General features: G+C 39.8%; 1 protein-coding gene across 2 annotated transcripts in view; it reads right to left on the bottom strand.

The window, feature by feature from the left end:
* Positions 1-4658: 4658 nt before the first annotated feature.
* The window catches only part of Galnt3 (polypeptide N-acetylgalactosaminyltransferase 3), a 34982-nt gene continuing 25362 nt past the window's right edge, over positions 4659-14278 (bottom strand). For both annotated transcript variants that reach the window (XM_057755727.1, XM_057755728.1), the window contains exons 7-11: positions 12817-13017; positions 11691-11822; positions 11420-11521; positions 6709-6861; positions 4659-5709 (exon numbers count right to left, since the gene is read on the bottom strand). In XM_057755727.1, coding sequence (XP_057611710.1) covers positions 5587-5709; positions 6709-6861; positions 11420-11521; positions 11691-11822; positions 12817-13017 — 711 coding nt within the window. In that variant the 3' untranslated portion in view covers positions 4659-5586. The remainder of the gene's footprint in view (positions 5710-6708; positions 6862-11419; positions 11522-11690; positions 11823-12816; positions 13018-14278) is intronic.

Genomic DNA, 14278 nt, shown 5'->3' with positions numbered 1-14278 from the left:
CAACTTTTTCTCTTTAGAACTTTGTATCATACATGTTTATTGCAGTGTGTGTGTGTGTGTGTGCGTGCGTGTGTGTGCGTGGCATGGTGCTGGAGTGGGGGCCAGAAGACAGCTGGGAGTCAGTTCTCTTTCTACCATGTAGGTTCTGGGAGAACAAATTCACATCTTCGGACTTGGGGGTGGGTACTTGCACTTGCTGAGGCCTCTTCCTAGGTGGGACCACAGGGTTTCTCACCTCAGCTTCATGGAGATGACTTTTCCGTGAATACAAAGGCATGTTCCCACACAGAGTAAGGCAACAATTTCAGGTGGCAGTGAGGTTAACACAGGCCTAAGCGTGATAACCCAATGCTTGTACCACAGAGTCATCTGTTCAGACGTGTGTTGTTTGAGAACTAAAAGATGTACAGGATGCTGTTATGAAGACAATCCAGGGAAAAGGACAAATTCAAAAACATCATCGTGGTTTTCATAGGAAGGAGCCCACTGCTGAGCCTGGAGCACAAGCTGAGAAAAATGAATGCAGAGGAGGTAGTCACAGCAAGCGCTGACTGACCACACCCAGGCCAGGTAGGCCAAAGACAGGACAGTGAGCTGTCTCTTAGAATGTTTGGGAGCCACTGGAAGCTTACAAAAGCAGCTAACCAATGTGTTTGTCTTTAAAAGGTAACTTAAGTTGCTGTGAAAAAAAAATCAACTAGAGAATGGCCAAAAGACAGAAAAATAATTATAAAAGCCCTGGAGATCATCTCCATGTATGGTTTGAAGCAGGGCATCAGGGTTACACAGAGAAGCTCTTGGTGCAGTAGACGCCAGAAATGAGTTTCTTTTTTTTCTTTATTCTTTTTTTTTTTTTTTTTTTTTTTGGTTTTTCGAGACAGGGTTTCTCTAGCTTTGGAGCCTGTCCTGGAACTCCCTTTGTAGCCCAGGCTGGCCTCGAACTCACAGAGATCCGCCTGCCTCTGCCTCCCGAGTGCTGGGATTAAAGGCGTGCGCCACCACCACCTGGCCTATTCTTTTTTTTTTTTTTTTAAATTGAAATGACCATAGGTTCATGACTCATAGTAGCACATCCATTGATGGATAGCATGCTATTGAAATGACCATAGGTTCACGACTGATAGTAGCACAAAGAAGGAAAGGATGAAATGCCCAGATGGCATGGCTTCAACTAAGGAAAGATGTTGTGGGATATTTGCATGCTGTGTGAAGATGTATTGCTGTGATTGGTGTAATAAAAAGCTAATCAGCCAATAGCTAGACAGAAGGAAGTTATTCCCAAGCCTAGTAATAAAACTGAAAGAGAATTACAGTAAACAAAAACAAAATATTCCTTTCTTTCTAGAAGTTGAAGATGTATATTTAGCAGATGTTCAAGACAAGGCATACAGTTTTCATAGAAATGAGTTTCTTGAACAAAGAACAAGAGTAGGAGTTGGCAGAGTTAAGGGTCCCTGGAGGCAGAGTCAAGGGTCCCTGGAGGGAGCTCCCTGGAGGGAGCGATTTATCAGATCTGTACTGCCAGGAAGCCATGGTGGTAGTAACAGAGGTAGACAGAGATTAGTGTCTTCTGATACCTGCGTTAGGATGAGAAAAGATTATCTTGATTGACAGGGGAGTGCAAAGTCCACAGTGGGTGGCACATCCCTAAGCAGGCGGGCCTGGGCTGTAGAAGGAAGCTATCTGAGCAAGCCAGTGAGAAAGCCACAAGCTGAGGTCTTCTGTGGTTCTCACGTCCAAGCTTCTGCCTTGAGTTTCTACCCAGATGGGTTGCGATCTGCAAGTGTAAACCAACCAAACCCTTTCCTGCCCTGTTGCTTTGGTCAGAGTGATTTTATCACAATAATAGACAAAGCAACCTGAGCACAGGCCTACAGGCCAACACAGTGTAGAGTTCTGCATTGAGGCTACCTTCCCAGGTAATTCTACGTTGTATTAAGTTGGCAATTAAACTAATGCCATTTAATTATCATTAAAATTTGGAGCCTATTTTCTGTATTTGCCTGATGAAGCCATCAGCTTCTCCTAGAACTTTTATTCTCTGTAACTTCATTGTAACATAATTATGGGATGCTCTCATTACTAGATTATGATCTTCATGAGACAGGGATTATTATTGTACATTACTAGTACTTAATGCTTAATACGGTCAGGAAAATATAAAAGATATCTCATAAGCATTATTGAAAAGCAGAGAGCACAGTGCCACTATGTGTTTCCCTGTGGTAAAATCGTGAGAAGACCAACTTAAAGGCAGAAAGCCTTTTTCTGACTCATACTTCAGAGGCTTCAGATCACGGGCGTTGACTCTTGCTTTGGGTGTGTGGTTACCACATGTTGGAACATAGATACTTACCTCAAAGCATCCAGGAAGCAAGAGGGGGAACTAAGGGGGACCAAACCCCTTCCGAGGGCACACACAACCCTAGTAACGTCACTGCCTCTCATCACACCACACCTCTGAACAGTTCAACTACCTTCTAATAACGGTATAAGTCGGTGATGATGCCTGTTAACCCATGACCCTTGGGAGTTTCCAGCCCAAACCCTAGTACTCAGTGTGCAAGAGAACGGGAATCACGTGTCAGTGCAACGGTGCTGATTAGAGAAAAGGAGTGAAGACATAAATTCATTTTAAAAAAACTGTATGAAATATTTTAATTGAAAAAAAGGCATGCATATTCACATACATACACTTGTTCATTTTCTGCATACCAACTCCCTCAAACACATGCCGCTGTAGAGTCAAGGCATTAATAGGAGTATGACTCAGTTTTCCAGAGCTCTGAGCGTCTTTCACACAAGTCGCACTACAATCACAGTGTCTTCGGGTATTCATATCTGTTGTCGATAAAATGAATTGTAAGCTCGCAACTCACTTTAAAGACAATGAAATGAAATTCTCCTAAGAATCTAAACTTATTTTCCCAGAAATAATGACTTTTTTCCATTTATGTTTATGTTTATATTGTTTTATTGACTAGGGTCTCCTTTAAGATAGGCTGTCAAATTTTCTATGTAGCTACGGATGACTTTGAACTTCTGATCAGCCTGCCTCTGTCTCTCAAATGCTGGGATTATAGGCAGGTGCTACCATTCCTGTTTTTAATGCAGTGCTGGGCTTTAATCCAGAGCAGGCTAGGCAAGCATTCTTCCAACTGAGCTACAGCACTACCCTTCATTTATGTTTTGATGACTATATATGTGCATTCTCTGGTAATATAGTGATGTAAAATCTGTCACAACCAGCAGTTTTAATGCATTGTTTTCTCCTATGGCTAACTAAGTAGGCAACTCTCAAATTTTAGTGAGCCTGACCATGGAATTGACCCTGAGCCGGGCAAGATACTGGACTCAGCTGTGGTGGCCTCTGGAATGGTCCTCTGGAATGACGGCAGCATGCCAGGTCTTCAACAGAAACCAGACCATTTGCCCTGTCAGCTTCAAATTGAGCAAGAGTTCCACAATTTTACACTTGAGTGCAGGCAAGTCATGCAAGTGGATGGCAGCCAGACTCTCTGAATTACTGCTAACACAGGTCCGGAACTCAGGGCACTTTTGGAGAGAATCTCTCCACAAAGGGCCAGTCCCCAATTGAATTGCTGATACGACACTCGAGTGGCAGCCTGAGGTAGCTGTGTCAGGTAAGGACCTTTCCTGTGGATATATTTAATACGGCCACAACGTGATCAACCCAATTTAAGCGACTTGACTTGGACCACAAAGCATCAACACATGACTCTGTGAACATCTGCATGATGGTTTCATTTTAAAAACATATTTTACTCAAGATTATTTATAAAATTTCATTGAGAAACTGCTTCGCTTTGTATTGTTTTTAGGGATAAAATAAGTGTTGAGAGCATCTTTGGCTCATGAGTCTAGTGGAACAAGCCGAGGAACAGAAATTGCACACCCAAGAGGCAACATACAGTATGCTTACTACTTCATGGCATTATTAGCTATAATAATAGAGAAAGATTTATATATTAATGGGCTACCAATGTTAAAAGGTAGGAAGTCATCTCAGTCATACAGTGCAACATGGTGACATACTGCTTCATTCAGAATTGTGTATCTTTCTCTCTACCTTAAAAGAGACAGCCGAACGGCAAAGTCTTACACTCCCTGTACGAACAGCAAAGCCTTACACTCCCTCTAGCTTTTGATATAGTTAGGAAAATGGTAGACGTTCCTTTAACTGAAAACTCTGCAAAGTAACTAGTTAGAGAATGTGGAATTTTTAATTCAACTTTTTAAAATTTAATTAATATTTTATTATTTAATTAAAGCTATATACTAGGAAGTGTTTTCTTTTGCACGACTGAGACCCTACTGGTTTTAAAGCAAATTCTATTTTGCTTCTGAAATAATACAAGACCTCTCTCTATAAGATGGCCAAATAGGAAACGGTGACGTCCCAATATAATTTTATGGGGACATTAAAGAAAGCTACCAGGAATTCATAAATCTACCAGCACCTCCAATCCTGTTTTCATGCTACTGGCACAGCTGGCATGTTCCTTAAAAGAATCTGGGGCTCGACAAACAGCAGGCAACTAATATGTACCAAAAAACAACCGCTACCCATGATCAATTACAGATTCCACCCCAAATTGGACAGAACAGAAACAAAAGTTTGCACTAGTGTTCAGGGTTCTTTTTTATTGTGTTTTTTCACATAGATAAAAGTAAGGCTACTTTTTATGGGAAAGATCCATTGCAAATCCACTCTGTATAATGAATCAACCACGACATTTAGAATTGAGTCAAGTAGACTGCATTTGAAATCCAGCATTATAAATATTCAGGATTAGTGAATTGAGCTAAGAAAATAAGACTGCTAGAAAGGAAGAAGGAACCCCTGTAGTAACAGCTAATAATTTATAATTTTGTTTTTTTAAAAGTGCTCTGGGAAAACACACAGTGTAGCCGCTTCAAAAAAGCCATTTGGGGAAGACTCCCGTGCATCAAGTGGAGTGGGCTTCAGACTAAAAAATATCTGTAAATTTTCCAAAAATTGAAGTGTTAAAAATAGTCCTCTCCTTATTCAACTTCATGTTTATGGAAATATGTGACAGACAAGTAAACAAAGGCAACAAAAGTTTACCTGGATTTTAGAACAATAAATTCTAGATCTGTAAAAATTTCCTGGTTTGTACAGAAAGGCCAATGACTGACCTTCATTGATCGATTTCTACATAGCTATAAAAATACAGTATCAAATCTTTTTCCAGTTCCCCTACAACTGGGGGAAATATTCTAAGTGGCGAATGTGCGGATGTAGCTGTGCACACCCCTAAGGGTACAAGCACAGGTCACTTCTCTAGGAAAATTACCGTCTTTGTAAACATCTCTCTTCTACATCTGGACATTTCAGAATCGTCTTTGGTATTTCTAACAGAAACCCACAGGGTCTCTGCTGCAGAACTACATAGACATCTTAAGACATAAATAAGGAAAATGCACTTGGAATAAGTTACAATTAGCTGCTTTTGCATAATTTTCAACAACTACAGTGTACGCCTCGTCACAGTTTTATGAGGAAGAATATGTCCTTTTCAACTCCTTAGCTTTAAGGAACACTTAATCATTTTGGCTAAAAATCCATTTTTGGAGTAGGTCTGCTGGGTTGCATGGCACTAAGTTTGGATGCTCTCCATTTGCTGAAAGGCACATCTTAAACAATGGATTATACAGAAGTTGGTCCTAGGAAAAAAGGAAACACACAACAGACATTAAGTTTTAATGGTTTACAGCTGGAAATTAGATATGAAAATGACTTTACGGTTTCTCTAAAGGTGAAGGGAGAATTGCATAACAGATGTGTCTGATTCTCAACCTTAAATCTAAGATCAACTAAAGCTGGTAAAGTATTGATGACTTTTGTTCATAACTCTATAGTTCACTTTACTGCTGTCTAGTCCATGTGAGTCATTTCAAAAACCAAGAGGAGAATAGAGAGCAAACCCAAAATACATCTTCAGACACGAAGCAGTCCGCTGGTATTTCAAATGACCAACTTCAAAATCAGAAAAGCCAGTCTTATGGTATGCTATTATTACACAGAACTTGTTTTTGATAAAAAGTACTATGACCAAGCTAAACCTTAAACATTTTGAGAACCGGCGATCCACCATATATTCTTTCGATTCCAGATTAATTTAAAATGTACTAAAATGGGGGAAGACATAACAATTCTATGTGAAAAACACACTTTTTGTCCCTTTAAGGAATAAACATAGTTTTCAAAGTCTATTGTAAAAACTCTTTGAAAGTCAAGGATAAGGAACTAATTAATAGTTTACAGCCAGGCAGTGGTGGCATACGCCTTCAATCCCAAAACTCGGGAGTGGGGGGACAGAGGCAGGTGAATCTCTGTGAGTTCGAGGCCAGTCTGGTCTTACAGAGTGAGTTCCACGATAGCCAGGACTGTTTTACAGAGAAACCCTGTCTCAAAAAACCAAAAATAAATAAATAAATATTATAGAAGTTTTTTACTTGCTTAAGACAGGCTTCAGCTTTATGATTAGTTGCTCCCACGGGTACTAAATCCCTAGATATATTCTCTTATCACAGAGGGAACACATTATACATTATAATAGCAGAACTACCGAAGGTGAAGTAATTTGATATATGGCACAGTAAAGCAATCAGAGCTATTCAAAGTCATCTAGTGAATGGCTGAATGAGCCGCAGTCAAGTCACCTTCTGAATCTCCCATATCTGCTCTCCGGGGGTGATTGTCCTGTGACCTTTATAGACACACGCCTTCAGCTGGACGACCCCCTGAGTAGCATGAAGACATAACTCCTTCTGGATGTTGTGCCGGATTTCATGCTGAGCGGAGTACTCAAAGTACTGTGGGAAGGAGAGTGACACCGTTGTTGACAAAGGTACCTGTGTGGAAGCCAACCAGCTCCCTGCTAAACAGTAAGCTCCCGAGGTGCTCAACAACCATGAAACAGAGGTCAGAAGTGTAAGCAAAGTCCTTGTGACAGAAGACATCAAGCTCTTGCTTTGTCCATTGCTCTCAGGGATTACTCCCAAAATATGGGAACCCTTCCTTTCCAAACTAGAAACTGCAAATTCCGTGGCAGAATGAAGGCCAGCAGAAAGCAGCCTGCAAAGTTCTAGAGAGCAGTTAAGTGGTTGCTGCTTCTCTCTCCCCCACAACAATCCTTCTCTCAGTCATCTCAGCTGAGTCATTTGCACTAATTCACAAGCTATCATGGACTCTCAGAGCCTGCTTCTGTCCCTGTGAGATGGGTATCAAGCGTCTCTGCCCACAGCATTCCTGAAATCACTAATCGAATGGGTTGATAGGCGTAGAGCACTTTCAGCAAAGACCAACACGCATGCGTCAGCACTTGGTATGCCGTAACTTTTTTTTTTTAATTAATTTATTTATTTATCATGTGTACAACATTCTGCTTCTCACACACCAGAAGAGGGCGCCAGATCTCACTACAGATGGTTGTGAGCCATCATGTGGTTGCTGGGAATTGAACTCAGGATCTCTGGAAAAGCAGTCAGTGCTCTTAACCTCTGAGCCATCTCTCCAGCCCCACGCTGTAGCTTTTTTAACTAAGGTGTATCTCCACAACCAATTAACGAGTCTCTTAAGCTCTGCTGAATTTTCTTCTCAGATGTCATTTCATTCATGCTTACTCCTCCGTCCTCACTTCTTTGACTCAGATCACCTCTTAATTTATCCGCAGTGCCAACCTCTGACCCAAGGATGCACGGATCCTATCAGCTGTTTGGAAGCCCTTTAAAGCTCTGATTTGATAAACTGGCTTCACGAAAATCACCTGTGCTGCTCAAGGCTCCCCCCCCCCCACCGCCTGCTATCTGCCACGTGCAGTGTTCGGGACTTACCCTCACGGCAGCCACTGCCTCAGCTATAGCAGACCGTGCTCATTTAATATAAACCAACCTCTAAAGAATAACCCAAGAGTTCGCTCTGTTGCCAGGCTGTTGCTTGGAAATCCTTGACCCTTTCCTGGTTTGCTAAGTCATTTTCATTCCTTAAGGACTAGATCAAGTCCTATTTTACCTTTTTATTTCTCCTCAGTTTTTCCCTTGGTGGAAAAGAAGTATAACTTTCAAGGCTTCCACATGACACCGGAGCTAGCCTGTGCTATGCTACTGGAATTACATGTGTGGCTAGTTGGATTCTCTGTGAGCCAAGACTAAGCACTGTATGAACTAGTGATAGTCACTGTCGTGGAAGACACTTTACTGACTGAGCTACTGTCCCAGCCCCAAAATAAATCAAATATTTAATAATGTTGGCGGTTCTAAGGATGAAATGAGTTAACATAATTGATTATCAATAATGCAATAACGCCTGTTAGCACTAATATTTATAGAGCCCTTACTATATGCTGGGCAGGCACTGTGCTAGAGTAAATACTCCACAAACATTAGCAGAACCCAGAGCCCCCATCCCCAGCTCCTTGTCTCAGTCTCACGCTTAATTTCTCTCTCTCCTACAAGAAAAACATTAAATTGGTTTTATAACCAACTTTTCAGGAAGAAGCACTGTAGAAAGTAACTCAAGAAGGAGAAACAGCACTCTAACTATTCCTAACTAAGTAATTTAAGCTAAGATAAGCCTTAAGAACTCAAAAACGAGAGGAAAGGCTATCTCATATTATTTAAGGGTCACTAAGACGAAACTTGGAAGGAAAGGAAAATAGTTAAAAATAATTTGGTAACAAGGACAAAGTAAATAAGTAACCAGCTGAAATTATGGGAGGCATGCTCTAGAGGAGAATGTGCATGAAATATTAACTGTCATAAGGCTGTAATGACATAACTTCACTGGACCAGAACAGTCTCCAATCCAGCCACAGAACAAAAATAGTTACTTTGCTTTGCATTCAGAAATACTCTTATAAAAGTATTACATGTCATAAAACACCATTAAACGATCAAAATGGAAGAAAAGGAAAAAATGCTCAAATTAAATGAGACGTCTGAATTTTAGTTATCAATTTTGCTAAATAGTTGAGGGAAATAATTGATTAAAAAAATAGGACTGCCTGAAACTGAGTTGAACAAGGATGACACCGATAAATATGCCAAAGTAGACAGGGAAAAGCACACTGAGGCCTCAACCCTACTGAAAGAACCATAGGCAACAGAGGAAAGCTGGGAGCCGGGTAAGTGGTCTTTCCCAGGGAAATACACATCAATTGGTTGTCCAGTGCCAAGCATACATACAAGTAACATTATGCAGAGTAAACAGGTTATAGTTAGAAATTTATATGTATACACATATATGCATGCAGTAGCAATTAGGGAAAAAAGAGCCCATGAATCTGAGGGAGACGGGGGGAGGGTTATATGAGAGGGTAGAAAGGGAAGGGAGAAATGTTAAAAATTTTATTAAATCTCAAAAATAACAAATGAACATGTAAAAGATATAAGTGCGTTAGGATGACAGAAGCCAGAGCCATCTTAAAATACAAACCAGATCACATTATTCGCCCACTCAAAAACCTCTTGATGGCTTCTGTTGAGTTCAGAATCAAATCCATCTTCCTTAATAGGTTTGCAGAGCTCCATACAACCAGGTTCCTTATCAGCATCTCTGACCTCATTTCTCTCGCTCCTTGCCTAGACCACTGCGTGCTGGCCATGTTGGGCTGCTGTGTTCTCTGAACCTCCCCTACATGGCTGCTCTCACCCAGACCTCCTTCAAGATGCTCTTCTCCCCGAATGCTTGACTCCTTCTCAGATGACTGCTCCAGAAATATCTTCTTTAACTCCAAGTCCAACCTCTGAATCTATCACTCATATTATCTCTTCCTACTCTATCTCTGTTAGCACCACAAACTACATTATAGTTTTCACTTCTTATGAAAAAAAAAAAGCTTCTGTGACACCGGTTTCACAAGGTCAGTCATGACTTTCAAATCTTGAAACAGGACAAGGTGTATGATGAAGTTATACAAATATTTTTAATAACTGAATTTCCTCCTCATATTTATTAAAGACAGCCTATTCTATTGATAATTTAAAATTAATTTTATTATTCACTACAAATATATCTACACAGAAAAAGATAATAGAAAAGCATAAAACTAACACACACTATATTTTTAAGATAGTACCCTGCAGAAAATTATTACAAAAATAGTAGTAATAATGTATGTTAAGATAATTATTATTCTGGAGAGACCTTGAGAGAAATGTCTAAGTATTAACAATAATGATAAGTATATTTACAAATGAGGAAATAAGCAAATTGTTATTTACAAAATAACAATTTTTTTCTATAACTATTCTTATGTAAAAAGAAAGGAAAAAAATTAAAAGATTGTATATGGTCAAATACAGCCTGAAACCAATTAAGCTGAATTTAATGAATAGGAAGATGCCCAGATGCAGACTGGCCAGGAGACACATTGATCCTTTCTTCCTAATGCTGATACTTTCTTTCAAAGCCCTGTAGAAGTACGTACACAGTAGCACAAACATGCAAGCCTGTGAAACTCCTGTGCCAACACACAGGCAATTCCCAGAAAGGAAAAAGTTCTAGATGTTTTTCCTTGTATATCCTTCCTCCCACTTTGCCTATTTCCTTACCACTCCACTAAACACCTCTCAATAGAAAGTCTCAGATGTTATCTTTCTCAGGAAAGTCCATGGGCCCCTCATCTAATCCTGAGGCGGTTTGATACATCCACAAAGCCACTGGATTCCTTACTCCTGACCTGATGTTACTGACTGCAGATGCTGGTCCTACAGTATGGGTTCCTAATGGAGCTAGGAGCCAGTGGATGCAGCTCAGCCAGGGCTCACTCGGGGAACTAGCTGACTGTGGAGAAAAACAAATCCTTCTCTGAGCTAACTTGCTAAGGATAAGGTCAAAATAAGCTAAAAGCTAGAAACTTAATAATTTCTACAACTTTAGTAGGCTAGGTAGTAACAGATCACATTTGCTCTCAATTGGAAAAATTGAGTGGAAACAAGGATGTCAGTAATCAAAGGGAAAAAAACGGGGTCGGTGAGAAACAGCATTTAAATTCAGTGTCTGAAACAGTATCTCTGCCCTCAAAGGACTTTATAATGCAGCTGTGCCAGCATTATCACTGGAAGCAATTTGCTATCACTGTATTAGTTAATACTGCCTTCCCCCGATGATCCCAAAGCCTCCATACCGACAGTCACACAAGGTCGAAAGCTACGTTAGACATACACAACATCAAATAACATTATTCTGCTTTGTTTTCGGTCCTTTCTGTTGATCAAGTGGGGAACTCCAGATTACTTTCCCAGCCAATGGAAATACTCCGCAACATCATGCTTAGCTTGAAAACATCCGCACAGTCGTGTGCCTTAGTGTCAAGCTGAGCTGCTACTTCCGAGGAAGACACAACACCTGACCATGTCTGGAAGCGCTCACCTGGTTTCCGCCGAGTCCATGGCATGTGTACAGAATCAACGGTTTGCCTCCCTGGTTATTTTCACCAACATCCAGACACAGAGGTTGACCGACACTCTTAATCTAAGTAAAAAGATTTATATATATATATATATATATTCAAATTGCACAGTTTCTATTTTTCAATTAATTTCAGGGAAGTGGCATTAATAATAAAAAACTCCAAAAGCAGTAAGTTAAAAGGTATGGAAGGGAATTTATCAAGGAAAAGGGGGAACATAAAAATACTCACATATCCAGATATAACAGGATTAAGGTCTGGTACATACACTTCTGGGTAAACGGTATTCAGGTACCATGTAAAATTTTTACACTGAAGGCGTTTCTTTATCTCAAATCTTTTTGAAAGGTCACCAAATGATTTCTGGAAACAGATGAGAGCATGAAAGGAGTTCTCAATCACATAGGCTCTGATGAATCCTTCATACGGTCCTATTTGCATTGACATTTAGGAATTCGGTAAAACTCTGGATGCAGGATGAACAATAAATGGACCATTTGTTCAAGCAACGGGTGCGCTGCCTGCCTGGTCCCTGGTGGTTGAGAGAATTAAGTCACCCCGGAGGGCTGGAATACACTTTACTTGTGGACAGGACCTCTAAAGAACAAAGATCTCCCCAAAATGCTGACGATGTGGGGCTGATTGTGGGAGAATTCTGAACTCATCCTACCTCTTTACTTAAAAATGACCCAGAGGGCGAGGCGTGAGGAAACACAGGCAGACAAACAGTGCTAAGACCCAGTGAGATCAATATCTCTTTGTAGTCAAGTGCAAAAAAATAATTCCCAAAGCGCACAGTCGGGTGTTTTCTAATTTAAGTGTTTTAATCTCTACAAAATTCCCAACTGGAACTTGAGTTGAAAAAGGCAATTTTGAGTTAATTGTATTTTATTTTCCTTTATTTTCAGGGGCAAGGAAAACAATTAAAAATGCCGGAATTTTATAACACTGTTTAATCTTATTCTTTTAGAAGAGCATGAATAAGTTATATACACATTTATTATTACTTATTATTTTATAATTATTATTATTACTATTATTTGTGTGTATGTGTATACATGTGCCATGGCACATACATGTAAAGTCAAATGACAACTTAGAGGAATCAGTTCTCTCCTTCCACGGTGTTGGTCCCAGGGATTGAATTTAGGCTATCAGGGTTGGCGACAAGCTCCTGCACCAGCTTGATGGCCCTAAGCTATTTATTTTAAAGTTTAAAGGCCTACCTTCAAAAATACTTTTTAAATGCCCCCCATGAGGTGATTCAAGCAAAAAATAAATAAATAAATAAATAAATAAAGGCTTATGGACTTGGGATAGTCTTTAACTGTCGTTTCATTATTTGGCCCTCACTTACTTGCTTAACGATTTTTGCTGCATCTGTGTTTCTCCTATAAAATATTTCCTTGTATTCATCCATCCAGACTTCTGCAAGGCGAACTTGGTTGCGAGCAATCACCTGCGTGCCTTTTGGGAAGGTATGAGGGCTTTTGCTGCGAAAAACATGTCCAACAACAGAGCAAGGCATAATCTCCAACTGCCCACCACATTGCCACACCTGATAATTAATGATATTTGTTTAAATTTACAGTATTTGGGGAAAAAACTGTTGCTTTAAGTTTACCTTTAAAATATCAATAAATACAAAATATAGAGATTTATTAGCATGTTATAAAGTCTCTATGCCAGTTCAATTTATGTTCTATAGATGTAAACAATGGTTTTAATAAACGAAATGAGAAATATAGAGAACAAACGCACATCTTCAGAAAGTAGGTTTACAAGAACACGAGTTCTGAGTCCTTCATAAAAACTAATTCCAAGTTTTCTTTTTGGCCAATAATTATGCAAGTGTTCTAATATGCAGAGAAAAACAAGGTTCTCTGGTGTAGCTGACGTCCCCCTTAAACACATGCCACTTACTGAAACTACACACTTTTTCCTAAGAAATGAACTAGCTGTCTGGGTACAAAAGAACCCAGACTCTATTTCCTCCTTGGATATTCAATTTGGTATTAAAGAAAAGCATTTGAGAAAGCTATCATTACCAGAATATAACCCATTATATTTTCAAGGGAGTTTTTCATATTGAAAAGCCCACGTCTATGTAGAATGTGTCTAAAATTTGCAGTAGTTCTAAGTACAATGTCCTACTGGTTAGTTCTGCCGTCAACAATCAGTAAGAAAAAAAAAAACCTAAAATGAAGCCATGCTCAAAAGTGAACGCTAGAACGGAGACAAGTGGTCAAAACCTCTTTCCCCCCGATTAAAATAAATCAGATGGCTCAGCGACACGTTCAGTTCAACAAGCTGCATTGAGACTCAGCCTGGGCTAGGGCTGGAAGCAGAGTCAGCTTTAAAAAGACCCTTGCCCTTCAGCGGTTCAGATGTGGCAGGCAGGGCCCACTACTGCCAGTGTGCAATGGAGTCAGAGCCCAGGGCTTTCCCCCTCCACATTCCAATCTGAAGGATAAAACGTGAACGACATGGTTCCAACAAAAATGAGGTCATGAAGTTGAATATATTAAGCACATGTCATGCCTACTAAAAGCTTATTTGGTTTATATTAATTTATGACATGCATTATGAAAAGAACAGTTCATATGATGCAAAGAGTTAAGCCTAGTGTCCTTTACAGTTATAAATAAATGTTTTCCATACTGACTCCCTTGATAATCAACTCATTTCCTGAAGCACTAGGTTTAATTATATTTATCTTGGCTGGAATTCAGTAGCTACAAGTGCATTAATTGGTGTTATTGCCTGGACACAGGAGTTTAACTGATTCCTCTTGTTACACTGGTAACCATGAATAAATA

Source organism: Chionomys nivalis, chromosome 22 (assembly GCF_950005125.1).
Source record: "Chionomys nivalis chromosome 22, mChiNiv1.1, whole genome shotgun sequence".
NCBI lineage: Eukaryota > Metazoa > Chordata > Mammalia > Rodentia > Cricetidae > Chionomys > Chionomys nivalis.
This window is presented reverse-complemented; position numbering and strand designations above follow the sequence as displayed.